This window comes from Notechis scutatus, chromosome 3 (assembly GCF_049901735.1).
Source record: "Notechis scutatus isolate UNSWTSFEM ecotype Mainland chromosome 3, rNotScu1.2, whole genome shotgun sequence".
NCBI classification, from domain to species: Eukaryota; Metazoa; Chordata; class Lepidosauria; order Squamata; family Elapidae; genus Notechis; species Notechis scutatus.
Genome location: NC_142011.1, coordinates 160,796,585 through 160,813,985, shown reverse-complemented (window position 1 = coordinate 160,813,985; position 17,401 = coordinate 160,796,585). Strand labels below are relative to the sequence as shown.

Sequence of the window (17,401 nt, the reverse complement as noted above, 5' to 3'; positions counted from 1 at the left end):
CCATACAGTGTACTTTCCATCTCTTTGTGTTTCTATTTATATAGCTGACTTCAGTTTAATGAAGTTTCTCTTTGACAAATAATAATGTCTACTGTAATCTACAAATGAATATTTAAAACAGGAGTCAAGATCCCTGAAATTTAATTAAATAACTACATATTTGGCCCTCCCTCTGTAATGGTAGAATACATACTAATAATCTCAATATAAAATATTTGGGAAGGCCTTAAAATTTTGCACAACTTGCAATAGGAATTTTAGAAATGTAGCATTTCAAAATATTAAATACATATTTTTTATATTTAGTAAAGACAAACATTTTGATCCAGGAAGGAGAATGTTTAAATTCATTAACAAAAAAATATTTGTTTTATTTAGAGGCCCACTCTTAGCATATTACGTATATGATTATAATCACAGATGAGATTTATAAAGATTCCTTCAATTGCTTTATTTGAATATTCTGTGAACCTATTTTCTTTTTAAAGGATCATAGTTCCCTGTACACAAATATAGCACAGCACATGCAATTCATTCCAAAGTTTCTAGACCCCCTCAGGGAATTACTGTTTCATTATGATGCATCATTAGTTAAATATTTACATTTGTGGTTTTCAATCAACCTTCTCTCTGACTAAGAATTGTATCTGGGGAATATTACTGGTACTTGTTAATGCTGCCATTAATTAGAAGAGTTTTAGTCTGTGTGTGTGTGTGTGTGTGTTTTGTTTTTTTACACAGCAGAATCCTATCTACATTTAACTTGAAAACAATTCCATGTAAAAATTTGCCTTATGGGCTGATGTATGTAAAATCCCCTAATTTTCTTTCAAATAGTAAACAAAATAACTTCAAATGTAGTTTTTAAAATGGTATTTTGCTCCCCAAAGTTACTTAAAATGATTGTCAACTTGTTGCCTGTCTTGTTGCCTGTTAGTGTTTATAGTGTTTGGATGACAGACTATCCAATGGAATCATGAAGTCAATACGCTTTCTAACATGTAATTTATCTACACAGTTAAATTATTTTAATCATTATACACTTCAGAAAAATGCTTGTATCAAATTAGGTAATGATTTCACAGTCAAAGAAAGCAATTGAGATATCCAATGCTTTGTCACACTGTCTCTGGATTTAAAGTTACTGATGATTTGATGGGCTAGTTTGGTGTGTTGGAATTTTGACAGAAAACTATGTGAATTATTCTTACAAAATAACTACTATGGAAAAGGAGGGCTTTGTTGCATCAACATTGAATAATTGAATAAAGTCATATATTTAAAGCCTTATAAAAGACTAGTAGGGTCAAGGCCAGTCTGATCTCCCCAGGATGATGTTCCAAAGGGCAAGACGAAAAAAGGGTCTCTTCCTAGACCATGACAGATGGCATTCCCTTGTAGACGGGACCTTTTCTGCTAGACCTAATGGGATATCCAGGGTAGAGAGACCATTTATCAAATGAATATGGAGGAACTTGACTGAGGCATGGTGGAAACGCTTAGGAATATTCCCCCAACCCTACCCTTTATCATGTGAAATGGGAAACAGATCTTCAGGAAAAAGGAATACAGTATTATAACAATGTATTTAAGCTATGGTAGCTGAAGTGAAAATCGCTTAACAGTTATAAAGGTAAAGGTTTCCCCTTGCCCAGTCATGTTTGCCTCTAAGGGGTGATACTCATCTCTGTTTCTTAGACAAGAAAATGAAGACACTTCCTTAGTTATGTGGCCAGCATGACTATATGCCAAGGCACACAGAATGCTGTTATAGAACCATCAAAGTGGTACCTATTCATCCAGTCACGTTGCTACCGAATTGCTGGGTTGGCAGGAGCTAGGGCAAGTAATGGGAGCTTACCCTGTCATTCAGCACTCGGGTCTCGAACCTGGGCTATCAGCTTTCCAGCTGACAAGCTCAGTGTCTTTAACTCCTTATCCATTGTACCCCACCTTTAAAGGTTATAATTATGAGGAATTCAAAGGAACAAAAAGGATTTTTTTCTTGAACTGCGTTTATCCCTTAAATATTGGTAAAATGTATGCTGGTTACAATCTTTGCCTACAATAACTATTATATCCAAAGTTAACTGTCATTGTAGAAATTCAATTAATATGAGTGCTTTGATGAGCAGGACAAACAAAGCATGGGTCTGTCCCATGTTTACGGCCTCCTTATAGATTTTGAGAATTTTTTTTTAAGAGCGTGTCTATTATTTTATCAACACTATTTTCTCATTACTGTTTTTCTTCATATGAATGCCTCAGTTTAAAACATTTCTTTTGCTAATTTTTCATTAATATTTAATTTGAATGATAAATTATACTTTTGTTTCAATACCCAAAGAAGACATCTGTTTTCCTTAGCTAGCAAACTTCAAGGTTGAAAGGCTGAGAAATTATCAGCATATAATTTATTCCATTTGTAGCATCTTTCCCCCTTTGTACTGGCAAATCAGGCCCTTGATTGTGGGGATCATACTGATGTCACACACTTTGATAACAGAATTCTCCAAGAATATAGGCAGATTTATTTATTTCCCACCTTTATCATTTTTTACAAACAAGGCAGCAAACACATTCAACACATCTTTCTCCTCCTATTTTGGTTTAAGATATTATTAAAAACATTGGATGTGATGTAATCATCCCGACAATCCTGGTTGTCACATAAATTATGGTATAAGACACATACTATCAGAATAGGCAAAGAAAGACAGATGAAACCATAGGGCATTGTCTGACAGGTGAATCCATATTTCTAAGATAGAAAATACACGAATCATATATTAACTACAATGTGAAAAAATATAGAATAACCATAAAATGAGTGATTAGCAAAATCATAGGAAATTTTAGAGCCAAGTAGTATTAATCAAGAGTAGTCAGGCAAAGGCTCTATAATGGAAATGAGGTTAGAGAAAGATTGTACTTAAACTTTTAGGGAATAAAATGACAAAAACATTTGGAAAAAAAATGTATTGAAGAACTGTCTCCATTAAAAATTGAAGTATGACAGGCTGTCAAATAGCAAATCTCCAAGAACAGATAAAATAGCAACTGAATTGCTGGGAGAGAAAGAAGCCATGAAAGTGTTAACAGCTCTATATTCAAAAATATAGAAGACAACCAGTGTGATGTAGTGGTTAAGGTTATGTGGTTGGCCTAGCAACCTACAGTAAAAACCTCTTTTAGACATGCAATGGATGCATGGATGACTTTGGGCCAGCCCCTCTCTCTCAGTCCTGCCAATTTCACAGGGTTGTTGTTCTTGGGAAAGGAGGAGGAAAAAGGAGTATTAGGTGCATCCACCTCGAGTTGACCCTAAATATAGCGGGTAAAAAAAAAAAAAAAAAGACCGTGTGATGCAAAAAACCAGAAGAGTTTGATGAGAATGCTTTTATTATACTGTACACCTAGACATCTTATACCTGAGCTTTAAAAGAGAGACTCGTCATATATTAGGAGCCACAGATTTAGTTAGAATAGATGGATTGAGATGGAAGGGACCTTGGAGGTCTTCTAGTCCAGCCCCCTGCTCAAGCAGGACAACATATAGCATTTCTGATAAGTGACTGTCTAGTGTCTAGACCTGGGGTGTCAAACTCGCATTGTCACAGCAGCAACAAGTGACGTATCGTGACTTTCCCCCCCCTTCACTAAACTGGGCATGGGCATGGCCAGCGTATGACACATCCGTCCCAAGGGCCAGAAGTTTGATAGCCCTGGTGTAGACTCTTCTTAAAAACATCCAGTGATGGAGCACCCATGGTTTCTGGAGGCAAGCTGTTCCACTGGTTAATTGTCCTATTAGGTTTCTCCTTAACTCTAGGTTGCTTCTCTTTGATTAGTTTCTAACCATTGTTTTTTGTCCTGCCCTCTGGCGCTTTGGAGAATAATTTGACCCCCTTTCCTTTGTGGAAGCCCCTCAAGTACTGGAATACTGTCACCCCTAGTCCTACTTTTCTTTAAGACTAGCCAAAACCAAAGCCTGGTTATTTATTTATTTATTTATTCAGTCAGCTCAAAAGCTTACAATAGAAATAAGAATAAACATAGTTTAAATGTAAGAAATAGTAACTAATAATTGGGGACAATAGGACAGGGATGGTAGGCACGATGGTGCTCTTATGTGCGCCCCTTTACAGACCTCTTAGGAATGGGGTGAGGTCCATAGAGGTTAGTTTGAGGGGAAAGGAGTGGGGGTTTGAGCAGGTGACAACAGAATCAGATAGTGAGTTCCAGACATTGACCACCCTGTTGCTAAAATCGTATTTCCTGCAATCAAGTCTGGAGTGCTTTATGGGTCATCAAACTTAAGAGTCATCAAACTATATGTTCCAACAACAACTCCCAAAACAAAACAAAAAAGCAGATTACCCATATCAGTAAGGAAACTTCAATCCAAAAAGAGATCACTCTGGCGGAAAAACAAATCTGGTCACGTTGCCAATTTCAAAAACCGATACAAAAATTTATGCCACCAGATAAAGACCGAATGCACCAATTATCACATTAAACTAGAGGAAAACCTTCTAAGCACCAATTCCACCCGTGCTTTTTACAATTTTGTAAACAACAAACTAAAAGACTCAAGGTCCATCCTTCCCTTGATAGGACCTGATGGTAAAGACTGCAACGACGACACCATTAAATCCAACATCTTTAACACATTCTTCAGCTCAGTATTTGTAAACACAATGGATCATGCCCAGTATTTCCTAGCCATACCACAGATAACAACAATGATCTAATACATATCGATTTCACAGAAGACAATGTTGAAAAATCACTACGCAATCTAAAACCATCTCTATCTATTGGACCGGATGGAATATGTGCCTACTTCTTAAGAAAGCTATCCACTGCCATAGCCAAACCTCTAAGCATAATCTTTGAAAAATCTTTCAGAACCAGCTCCTTGCCTAACCTATGGTCACAAGCCACAGTCATCCCCATCTTCAAAAAGGGAGACCCAAGCCTAGTTGAAAATTACAGGCCAATCTCCTTATGCTGCGTCACCTGTAAAGTCATGGAATCAATTATTAACCAATCCATTATCCTCCACTTAGAGACAAACAACCTACTCTCCAATAAACAATTTGGTTTCAGAAAAAACTATCCTGTAATCTGCAACTCTTACACTGCAAAAACATATGGACGACACAACAACTCGACCAGGGCAAAGCAATAGATGCAATCTACATAGACTTCTGTAAAGCCTTTGATTCAGTGGTACACGACAAACTACTCCTAAAAATAAAATCCTATGGTATCTCTGGACAACTGAATAACTGGATAGAAGCATTCCTGGCAAACAGACAACAAATGGTCAAAATCGGGAGCGTCCTATCAAATCCAGTACCTGTCAATAGTGGTGTCCCCCAGGGCAGTGTTCTAGGACCAACTCTCTTCATACTCTACATAAATGACCTCTGCGATCATATTAAGAGCAATTGCGTTCTTTTCGCTGATGATGTAAAGCTGTTCAATACCACAGACAATACTGCTACCCTTCAAAAGATCTCGACTATGTATCTGAATGGTCAAACAAATGGCAACTTCAAATCTCAACAAATAAATGCTCTGTCTTACATATTGGCAAAAAAAATCAGAAAATAAAATACAAGCTGAATAGTCAAGAACTTGTTGATGACCCAAGCTCTGTAAAGGACCTTGGAATACTCATCTCTAATGATCTAAGTGCTAGAGCCCACTGCAACTACATAGCCAAAAAGGCATTAAGAGTTGTTAACCTAATCCTACGTAGCTTTTTCTCTGGTAATATCACACTACTAACCAGAGCATACAAAACATTTGCTAGACCAATACTCGAATACAGTTCATCAGTCTGGAACCCTCATTACGTATCTGATATTAGCACAATTGAGAAAGTCCAGAAATATTTCACAAGGAGAGTTCTCCACTCTTCTACTCATTGTAGAATACCTTATGCCACCAGACTTGAAATTCTAGAACTAGAAAACCTTGAATTACGCCGTCTTCGGTCTGACTTAAGCATGGTATATAAAATCATACATTGCAATGTCCTACCTGTCAATGAATACTTCAGCTTCAACCATAACAACACAAGAGCACACAATAGATACAAACTCAAAGTAAACCGCACCAAACTTGATTGCAGGAAATACGACTTCAGCAACAGAGTGGTCAACGTCTGGAATACTCTACCCGACTCTGTAGTCTCTTCCCCAAACCCCAAAAACTTTAACCTTAGACTGTCTACTATTGACCTCACCCCTTCCTAAGAGGTCTGTAGGGGGCGTGCATAAGCGCACCAACGTGCCTACCGTCCCTGTCCTATTGTTTCTCTTATTCTTTTATTTTTCTTATATGTACCCATTTCATGTATTCACAACTATGTATACGCTTATACTTATTATCTTGTAAACAATTGGCAAATCAAATCAAATAAACAAAAAATAAAAATAAATGGGGCATCCCTTGGATCAAGCTTCCCGTACTGGGAACGAGTAAGTGGGAAGAGCCGAGGGAACCTCCTAGAACCGAAGGAAGATATCTCAAAAGCGGGAAAGCTCAAAACCCCGCAAGAGGAGCTTCCCGCTCCGTTCAGACAAAGCTGCGATCCCCTCCTCCTCCTCGAGAGTGCGACTTGAAACACGTCAGCGGGGTCTGCGCGAGCCTCCTGACGTCACCGGCGCCCTACCCACTACAACTGAACAGGAAAAGAGTTTCAATTCCCTTACAAGGTCATCAGGCGCACTCGCGCATGCGCCCCCCAAGTTCTCCTTCCCATTTTAGCCACACCCCGTCTCCTGGAATGCGGCGAGCCGATCGGACTGTACCAAATCAATAATAAAATAACGGAGGGAAGTGTTGGACCAGCCACTCCTTTCCTGTCGGATTTTTGGGTTCCAGCGCGTACCTGAACATTAGAAGAAAACAAAACCTGTAGTTGCCGCCTGCCTTATTAGTAGCAGGCTATGTTTTTTTTTTTTACCGACTGCACCGTCTAATTAAAGATTTTGCTCCCACTTCCCTCCCCCTCTTGGCGCCACTGTGGTTTCTCCCGCCGTCGCGCTCTCCGGAAGTGCCGGGGCTGTTCGTTTCCTCGCTTCGAACGGCCGTTCGTCTTTTGCCGCGATCTATCGGCGCCGAATTTCTTCCGTTAAGGATCGAGGTGAGGGAAACACGGCGGCGGTTGGGCTGACGGGCGGATTCGTTGGCGAGAGGGAGCTGGAATAAAGGATGCGGAGGTGGGTGGGTGGGTGGTGGGGAGAAAGACTGGAGGTTCCCCCTGTGGTTCTCTTCTTTCCCTCCCTCCTCCTCCTCCTCTCCCTTCCCGCCCCTCCCGTTTTTCCGTTGCCGTTGTGAAGTTCGGTTACTTTTCAACGGCTGGGCAGATCTCGATGGCCGGGGTGTTCGGCGGCGAGTCCCGGGACTGGGTGGGCTGGCTGGAGAACAGGAAAAGGGGTTAGGAGCCTCACCGGTCACGGCCGATCTCCCGAAGCCTGCAAACCTCGGCTGATCTCCGGTCTGGGGCCGGGTTGTCCGGCGGAAGGCTGAGCCGTTGGTTTTACCTGGCCCCGACCGAAAGTGAAGGGGGGGGGAGAGGAGGGGAGCGAGAGGCAAAAGTTGAAGCCGTTTCTGAATGCTTTGAAGAGACTGGTTGGATCTTCGCTGGGTGGATTGGCTCCCCGCCCCCCATCATCCGCAGCAGACCAGAGCTGGTTTAATTAAGGGCGATGGGAGCGATGGTAACTGGATCGGATAAAACGAGAAGCCTGGAAACATAAAGGAAGCGGGTGGGGTGGGGTGGAAGGAACCCGCGAAGGCTGCTCTTGCCTTTCGCAATTTGGTGTTGTAAGGAAACGGTTGGAGCTGACCAATCTGTCCGGAGAAGGTCCCCAAACTTGGCCACTTGAAGACTTGTGGACTTCAAGTCCCAGAATTCTCCAGCCAGCTTTGCTGGCTGGAGAATTCTGGGAGTTGAAGTCCACAAGACTTCAAGTGGCCATGTTTGGAAGCCTCTGGTCTGGAGGATGGAAATTTATGGGATAATTTCCTGAACCAAATACTTTCTGAAGTGCTTTGACTATTATTCTATTCTAATTCTTATTCTAGCTCTTATTCTAATTCTTATTCTTATTCTAATTCTATTCTATTCCTCCCCCCCAAAAAAAAAAAAAAAAAAAAGCAAAGCAGATTCGGTGCTGCTTGCTCTTCTGCTTGGCCGGATTTCCCAACAAGCGGTATTGTGTAGTTGGTGGTTTCCTCAAACCCGTCTTGCTATGAGATGGTGCCGATTTTTCTTTTCCTATCGAAAAGCCAAAGCCACATCTCTTGCTTTGGGGGCCAGATCTGTCAAATGCATCCGGAAGGCCTGATTCGCAGACCCCTTGGGATGCATGGTTGAGGTGAATTTACTCCAGCTATAGTTACAGAACTCCATAGTGTAAGTATAGTAGTAGGTGGATCCAACCAAAGCATTGCATTTCAGAAAACTTCAAAAAGCCCTCAATGCAGTGCAGAACCTACAATATCAGAGGAGATGTAAGTTACACGTTAATTTTTGGTTGATGACTGTCCTGCTTATTAACCATCCAAACTTACAATGGTGCTGAAACAGTAAGTTTATGACTTAAGATAGCCAGAACATCCATGGGATCACAGTTTAGGATGCTTAGCAATCAACTGTGTGAATTTATTTAATGGTTATAGCTTCCTGTTTGCAACCTGGGCAGCTGGCTTCTGACAAGCAGAGTGGGGAAACTGCAGGAAGTCGCAAGATGTGGTCATATAACATTGCGCTTAATGAGCCCAGCAGGACTGACATAAGTTGGGCTCAGTATTGCCTTTATTTTGTTAATTGGAATTTAAAAAATATTTCCCCTAATAGTCCTCTTACAGCTTCACAGGTTGGGGAGGATAACACTATAAGTCCCAGGTTCTCCTTCCAGTTTGGCAACTTGTGCTGGCTGGGAACTGTGGGATTTGCCATCCTACATCTAGCAGGCATTAGGTGGAAGAAGAAGTACTCTGTAAATTGCTACATAAATTAGTCTGTGTGGAGAACTCACGTGTGTACAGTACGCTACCATGTACAGGTAGTCCTTGACTAATGTCCCCAATTGACCCCAAAATTTATATTGCTAAATGGAATAGTTGTTGAGTGATTCCCCCCCCCCCCATTTTATGATCTTTCTTGCCACAATTAAGTGAATCATTGCAATTGTTAAGCTAGTAACATGGTTGTAAAGCAAATCTGGCTTCCCCATTGACTTTGCTTATCAGAAGGTTGCAAAAGGTGAGCTTGAGACACTGCAACTGTCATAAGTATGAGTCAATTGCCAATGTCTGAATTTTGATCTCATGAACATGGGGCACTACAACAGTCATAAATGTGAAGAATGGTCATAAGTCACTTTTCAAGGTTGTCATAACTTCAAATGGTCACTAAACAAACTATTCTGAGTTGAGCACAGCTACTTTTATAGAGGATGTTTCTCTGATCTATTCTTTTAAGGAATGAATAACTAATAACACTTGAGAATTTGATTTGTTCCAAAACGAAGACCTAAAATATGGTTTTTGTATTCAACTTGGGAACAGATACATTCTTCTCGCTCATTGTGATCGTACATGCATAGTATTTTCAAGCTCAGAAAAATGATAAAGCTGATCTGAATTAAAATTCATAGAATTTAGCACAGGAAGATGTTTATCGTTTCTGTGAGAAAATGACTGAAAAAAATAAGTCTGGAAAACCTTGGGCTCTGAAAATGTGCTGATGGTGGTGAGGAATTTGAACTATTTTCCCAGCCCTTTTAGCTCATTCTGCTTTGCACATTCCAAAGGAAGCCATGTTAAAAAAAGATTTGCACTCTGCTAGTTTCCAGTTACAGTACTGAAATTGGCAAACCCAATTCTAAAAACAATTTAAAAAAAAATAGTTTCTAACAAAATAGTTTCTTCTGTATTCCGAACCCTAATCTCAAAGTCTGTATAGTGAACACAATCTAGAAAGACAGTAGGTGGTTTCATGCTCACCTTACTCTGGAAAATAAAGTTTGAAATGAATACAGATAGTTCTTGACTTACAACAGTTCATTTAGTGACCATTCAAAGTTACAACATCACTGAAAAAAATGACTTATGTCCGTTTTTCACACTTACAAGGGTTGCAGCATCCCCATGGTCACATGATCAAAATTCAGGTGCTTTTGGCAACTGACTCATATTTATGACAGTTGCAATGTCCCAGGGTCATGTGATCCTCTTGTGTCTTTCTTACAGGCAAAGTCAACGCAGAAGCTAGATTCGATTAACTTAATAACTACAGTGATTCACTGTTGCAAGAAAAGTCATAAAATGAAGCAAAATTCACTTAACAAATGTTTCACTTACGACCACAGTTGATCCCAAAATTTATGTTGCTAAGTCGAGGATTGCCTATACAGATTGTTTGGGTTTTGTTTTGTGCTATCCAGCACATTTTAGGGGAATGCTCATCTACGAAATCTAATGGCAGATCACTTAATGTTCGTAGACTTACCTACACTCAGAAGTTCTTATGTTTTGAGTATGCAAAGTAGGACAGGACTTGTGTGAAATAAAAGGTTGTGAATATCTGTCCAAAGTCAGTGCTTCTCTCTTGTACCACCACTTTGAAAAAGGAATGCACACACTAGGCTTAAAATGCTGGTTGTTTTCAAGGAGGAGAAATCAGAAAACCATGTGGTAGAAATAGTATCATTTTATTATAAGCCTCATTTTTATAAATCATACTTCAGTGCTTTTGACTCTAGGTTGCTGAAAAGATCTGTTCGCTCAGAGAGGTATCAGTACTGTCATTGGGATTTGGGAGGTTTCAGAAACAAAAAATAATTTTAAAAGGAAAAATTGAGGAGAAAGGATATCACTAAAAGAGGCCAGTGAGGACTGAGCATTCTCATTTGGTATAAGCTAGACTGATTAAAGGAAAGGGGGGGAAAGTGGTGACTGATGAATGTAATGGACACTTTTGAATCCTGAATAGAAGTATACTGCATTACATTTGCCTTCTAGAATTCTGATAATTTAAAATTGGCTAAAGTATTTGATTTATAAGAAGGGTTATTAATCCCCTGGCTATTAATTGATTAAGATACAGTACATCTTACATCTTTGGTCAAGTGCAGGGGTGTCAAACTTGCAGCCCCTGGCCTGGATGCATCACACACTGGCCACACCTGGTTTAGTGGGAGAAAAACCCGCAATACATCACATGACAATGTGAGTTTGACACCCCTGGTCTAGTGCATAAGGCATCAAGCTAGAAAGCAGGAGTTTGATTTCCACCTTAGTTATGAAACCCAGCTGAGTGACTTTGGGCCAGTCATTCTCTTTTAGCCCACTCCACTTCACAGGGTTTCTGAAGTGGGGAAAATAGCAGGAGAATGGTGTGTTACATATGTTTGCTGCCTTGAGTTATTGGTAAAATAATAAAGCTGGGATAGAAATAAAAAAAAAAAAATATGTTTTACTACTTTCTTAGTTCTAAAATATTTGTGTTGGAGTTTTAGTTGCTTTAAGCAGTACGGAAAAGGGTTCCTAAATTTCCTAAAAGAAAAACATTCCTTAAGATTGTGTATATAAAAAAATAGGAATGTTTATTTTTGTCTTCTGCCAGCTTTCTAATTTTAATTAATTTATATAGCCTCAATCATTATCAGATATTTAGAGGTCAGGATCCTCTGAAAATGGCGCCCTGAGTGACTGGAAGCTTTTTTTTTCTCTCTCTCCCCTGCTGACTAATAGTAGATTTTGCTGCAAAAACTGGTTTTTTGGCAGCATGCTGCCCAGATTTTAATGGGGAGCAACTAGGAACAACCCTAGATGACTTTCGGATGATGCAATTACTTACCTGTAATGAGAAATCTTAGTGGTTGAAGTTCATGGTCAGAATGGCGAGAGAGTGGAGTCCCCATCTTTTCCTATCACTTGTTCAGATTCTTAAGCTGCATCTTTGCTTTAACATCACTTTTTGAAACTCTTTTCTTTTGATTCTGACTTACATTTTAAATGCTTAACATCTGATTGAATGCTGAACTGCCATGCTGGATTATAAACATAATTTTTAAAACTATTTTTACTTTTTTGGGAGGGAGTAACAAAATACTTTCGCTTTTGCCATATGGAATTTGATGGGGTGAAGATTTCTTCTTTTCTAGTGATTGCAATCTGATGAACTCTGGATTCTTGCAGTAAGGAATTTGTATTTTACCAGTTTTTATAAGAACTTTGCTGTTTTACTGTACTTTATTTCTGAATATTTCTCTGGTTGTTTTTTTTAAGAGAGGAACTTTTCCCTTTGTCTCTTCTATTCATTCTCTATGGTGGGAAAAATTATTTCAGTCCTTCCTGCGGTTAGCCAGTGATGGAACAGACCATCCTTAAGAGGAAATGCCTATGTTCTTGGACTACATTAAAAATGAAAATAACAAAAGCCTTCTTGAAAGCCTTCAAAATAAGAATGCTTTTTAACTTATAAGCTGTCTTTGAAAATTTAGATAATAGGTTTAATAGCAACAACTATTTGTTGCTGTTTAATGTAGCAACAATTATAAATCAACTTAAAAGAGGATACTCAGGTGTAGTCAATCCAATGGATTGGAAATTAATTTGTTGCTGATAGGGTTGGAGGAACTTTGTTGGAAACAAAAGTTTGGTGAGGAAGTCTGAATGGGTGATGAATCCAGTCATGGTGGTTCAGTAATGAATTGGACTTTCTTAAGAAAATTCATGGACTTTTAAAAAAAAGCATGCTGTGAAAATATTTACAACAGAGATCTATAACTTTGGGGAATGAAATGAAATTATATGGAAATACCCTACTTATAATTTTAAGGAAAAGTTATATTATCAGGAATCATTCAAGGATATTTGATCATGGGCAGATCAGAAACAATGACTGTAATGGATAAGCCTGAAATTGAAGCAGTTGCAGACTTTAAATAGAATGATAGATTGTTAACAGAGTGGTTTTGAAGTTTGGCGTTGGGCTTACCTATGAACTTTTTTTTTTTTTTTACTGTAGATAAATGGTAGGTGAAATTGCTAGGGTAAATAGCTTATATATTGTAGACTATTTCGCAAGGAGGGAAAACTGTTAGTGTTGAAATATATTTATTAATATTTAACCAGGGTGGGTGGGTTGATTTTTATTCTTTTTTTTCTTTAATGCACTTTTTTGTTTGCTTTTTGTTCTGTTCTGTTCTACTTTGTATTTTTAAATTTTACGTAAAAAATAAGATATTTGGAAGTTGTAAATTTCTAAGATTAAATTTATCTTAATTATAGTAACCAGACTTTACATTTATGTTAAAAAGGAATTTTCATGGTTTTCCAAAGTACTATTTGTAGTTCTTTATATAGCTGGTCCTCAACTTACTATCACAATTGAAGGCAACATTTATGTTGCTAAGCAAAGCAGTTAATGATTTTTGCCCCATTTTATGACTTTTTTGCCATAGTTGTTAAGTGAATCATGTGATTGTTAAGTGAATCTGGCTTCCCTCATTGACTTTGCTGGTTGGAAACCAGATGGAAAGGTCACAAATGCTGATCACATGGCCCTGGAACAGTACAGCTGTTTTAAAAATATGCCAATTGCCATGCAACTGAATTTTGATCATGTGACCATGGGGTTGTAAATGTGAGAACTTGCCATAAATCACTTTTTTCAGTGCCATCGTAACTTTAAACAGTCATTAAACAAATGGTTGTAAGTTGACAACAATCTATAGCACAGGTGTCAAATTTATGTCACATTGTTGTCATGTGATGTATCGTGACTCCCCCCCCTTTCGCTAAACGGGTTGTGCATGGCCAGCATGTGACACATCTGGCCCGCAGGCCATGAGTTTGACACCCCTGATCTATAGTGTGCTTATTCGTCATAAATTTTAAATATTTTTAAAAACTCTTGAATGTTTTTTTTTAATTTGATGGTAGGGTGATTGTCCAGAGATTAGCTTTATCACATGATCGGATTTCTAGTGTCAGTTCTTGTAATAAAGTCCATTGCAGTTATTTTTAAATTATTTTTTCACATCAGTTTTTCCTCAGCTATTTTGACATTTAGAAAATTTTTCCTGTATGCAGCATATGTTACTGTATGGTGCTGAATAAATAATATTTCAGCTAAATAAAACAGTAGTCTCCAGGATAATTGGAGCAGTAGGTGTGTGCAATTATACCTGGAGAGATTTTATATCTAACTGTATATGGAAAAATATGAATATTTTTAATTCTAGTAATTTTGACTTAGATCATTTAATATCTGAAAGAAAATTGAAGATACTTGAATGGAAGATTCTAAACATTATGCTTGTTCTAGCTATGGAGTAATGAATGTTTGCTGGGTGACTTGTGCATGAGCTTATTTTTAGTCAGACAGTAATTTGGGTTCTTATATGTCAGGGGACTGTTGTAATAGATGGAACACAAGTTTAAAATTGTGAAGTTAATCAGTGGATGATATCAGTATTACCTATTTATAGATCTTTCCTTTCAATATATAACCACCAGCAGCATCTTTTCCTGCTGTCTGAAGTTTGACTAAACTATTGGGCTGTAATCTATTTTGAATCATGGTAAGGTTTTTCTCTAGTATATAAATTAACATAAAATCCAGATATGTGATTTTAAAAAGTGTTTTAATTTTTAAATAGCTTTTAATATTTATTTTCTAATTCAGTTAGAAATTCAGCACTTTGATTTAACAGCAAAGGAATCAAAACATATTTTAGTGGGCTGCTGAAAACAGATTGATCTTCATTTATGAACTTGTTTTCAGTGGAAGGGTGAGCATTCCCAAATCTATACAGTTATAAGTTATCGGGTCTGTTAAATTGCAGTCTCTCTCCTGCTTTCTCAAAGTGTAAATAAAACAAGAATGTCACAGGGTATGTAAGTCTGAAGTTCAGGGAGTAACGTGTCATTTAAATTTGATTTTTAAATATTTGAATACAACCTGTTGGCTTTTTCTTCACACTATTTTTGTTTTCCTATCATGCTTTTACAGTGAAGAGTTCTCCGTTTAGAACAAATTGTAACTGTGGTGGTGATGAATTGTTAAATTAAGCTAAACAGCCTTGAAGATAGATAGATTGTTGCTTCTTTTCTCTACTGTTCCTTACTTCGGTGACTTTTTTTGTCTCCTAGAGTCTAGCAGCCAACATGTCAAGCAAAAGAGCAAAGACAAAGACCACTAAGAAGCGCCCTCAGCGTGCTACGTCCAATGTATTTGCTATGTTTGATCAGTCACAGATACAAGAATTTAAAGAGGCATTCAATATGATTGATCAAAACAGAGATGGTTTTATTGACAAAGAAGATCTGCATGATATGCTTGCTTCACTTGGTAATCACTTTTTCTATTTTACTTCAGTTATGTCTCTTCTAGCAAATTTGCTCCCCCGTTTAAGTGTAAGGAATGTTTATTTAATACTTTAGAGCTGCGCCTTGAAATATAACCCTCCAACTATTGATGTGGCTCAATTTTAAATGTTAATTGATTGTAGGGAAAAATCCAACTGATGAATATCTAGATGCCATGATGAATGAGGCTCCAGGACCCATAAACTTCACTATGTTTCTCACAATGTTTGGCGAAAAATTAAATGGTACTGATCCAGAAGATGTAATCAGGAATGCCTTTGCATGTTTTGATGAAGAAGCAACAGGTAAGAAGCTACAAAGTATCAGAAATAATTTCATAGCTTTTGACTACAAATATATAATCTTGGCTACTTATGTGTAAAATTATATACAAGTTCAAGGCAAAAGAATGAAACACCTTCCAACACAATGGCAAAATAGGTTGCTAAAAAGCAAAGCTGTGACATTTAATTTTTAAAACCTCAAAAATTAGGGATATTTTCTGCAAAGGAATGGTTTGGTATGGATTATTCTAAAAATGGAAACTTTTCTCATTTGGGGAATAAATCATTTGGTTTCACAATCAGAATTAGAAATTTCTGATCCTTGCTTCTCTGATATGTTCAACTGCTTGATAATGATACCACAGCATCATTCACACTTTATTATTTCCAGTAGCCTAGGCCATTTACTAAAATAGTTTTATTTAAGATCTTAGTCCTAACTTTAAATTTGTTGTCAGCTTTAAATTTGTTGTCAGCCATAACTGACATAATCAAATTCTGTAAGACTTCAGACTTGAATCCACAAAGTTTATTTAGAGTAGAAAAAATGCTATTTAGTAGCAATTATTTGCTAAATAACTACAATCATTTTATTTGTTCATGTAATCACTTATTTCCTAAAGTATAAATAACTGCTGAATCAGTAAAAATTTAAAAGCACTTAGAGCCCTTTGTTTCATTTTTGCATTTTTGTGTATAATACGTTATACTAAAATTTCTTGTATTAAAATTCTGTCTTGAAATCTTTTCACATTTCTAGGCTTCATTCAAGAAGACTACTTGAGAGAATTGTTGACAACAATGGGAGACAGATTTACAGATGAAGAAGTTGATGAGCTGTTCAGAGAGGCACCAATTGATAAAAAGGGCAATTTCAATTACATTGAGTTCACACGCATCCTGAAACATGGAGCAAAAGACAAAGATGACTAAAACAGAACTCTTGCTTCTGCATTGCTCTTTAGATCTCATGGTTATCTTCAAGGGGGATTTTTCCTGGTAGAACCTGTTGCATGCAGCTAGCTTTACAGCTTTTACCTATCTCGATGTATTTATCTATACAAGGCCATTCTGGCACACCTTGCACCAGTTTAATAAGGCCAGCAATGGAAATTGTAATTTTGGTGAATGTGGAGGTTGAGACCAATGAGTTTGAAGGCCCAGGAAAAATAATCTCTGTTTTTCTGGTTTAGCTGGATTTTTACATTTTGTAATAATGCCATTTTGAAATAAGATTGCTATATCAATAAAATACCTCAAATGCTAAATTGTGAAGTATAAGATTTTATTAAGAGTTGATAATCCAAACATCATGATTTCTCTAAAGAAGAATAGGAAAATGATCTTATGAAATACTAATATCACTGTATCACTACTTCATGTAGATTCAACTGTGTACCTATTGTACTTTTAATTTTTTTTCAGGATAAACATCCTGCACATATATTTGCTGAGTAGATTGGCCTAGAGAACCATGACATTACTACTTCCATGGATCTTCAGTTTTTATCTACCTTTGTTCAATTCATTATTCTTACGAAGCTTTCATTTTTTTATTTTTACATAGGTGAGAATTTATAGATCATTACTATTCTGGATTCATGAACATGAATCCAGAATACTATGAATATGAACATGAACACTTTTTCTCAGTGTGTCACTGGACAATAGAGTCAGAAAAAATGAACTAGGCGTTTAAAAAAGCATAATGC

At 37.6% G+C, this 17,401-nt stretch overlaps 1 protein-coding gene across 2 annotated transcripts; it reads left to right on the top strand.

Annotated features, from left to right (window-relative positions):
• Positions 1-7,077: 7,077 nt before the first annotated feature.
• Positions 7,078-16,957, top strand: LOC113414819 (myosin regulatory light chain 2, smooth muscle minor isoform). 2 transcript variants are annotated; one of them, XM_026671885.2, is made up of 4 exons: positions 7,078-7,162; positions 15,190-15,388; positions 15,549-15,710; positions 16,450-16,957. In XM_026671885.2, the coding sequence occupies exons 2-4, from the start codon at positions 15,205-15,207 to the stop codon at positions 16,620-16,622; spliced, it is 519 nt and encodes a 172-aa protein (XP_026527670.1). In that variant the 5' UTR covers positions 7,078-7,162; positions 15,190-15,204; the 3' UTR covers positions 16,623-16,957. The 2 variants fall into 2 exon arrangements, with proteins under 2 accessions (XP_026527670.1, XP_026527669.1); XM_026671884.2 differs by lacking the exon at positions 7,078-7,162 and adding an exon at positions 14,451-14,618.
• The last annotated feature ends 444 nt before the right edge of the window (positions 16,958-17,401 follow it).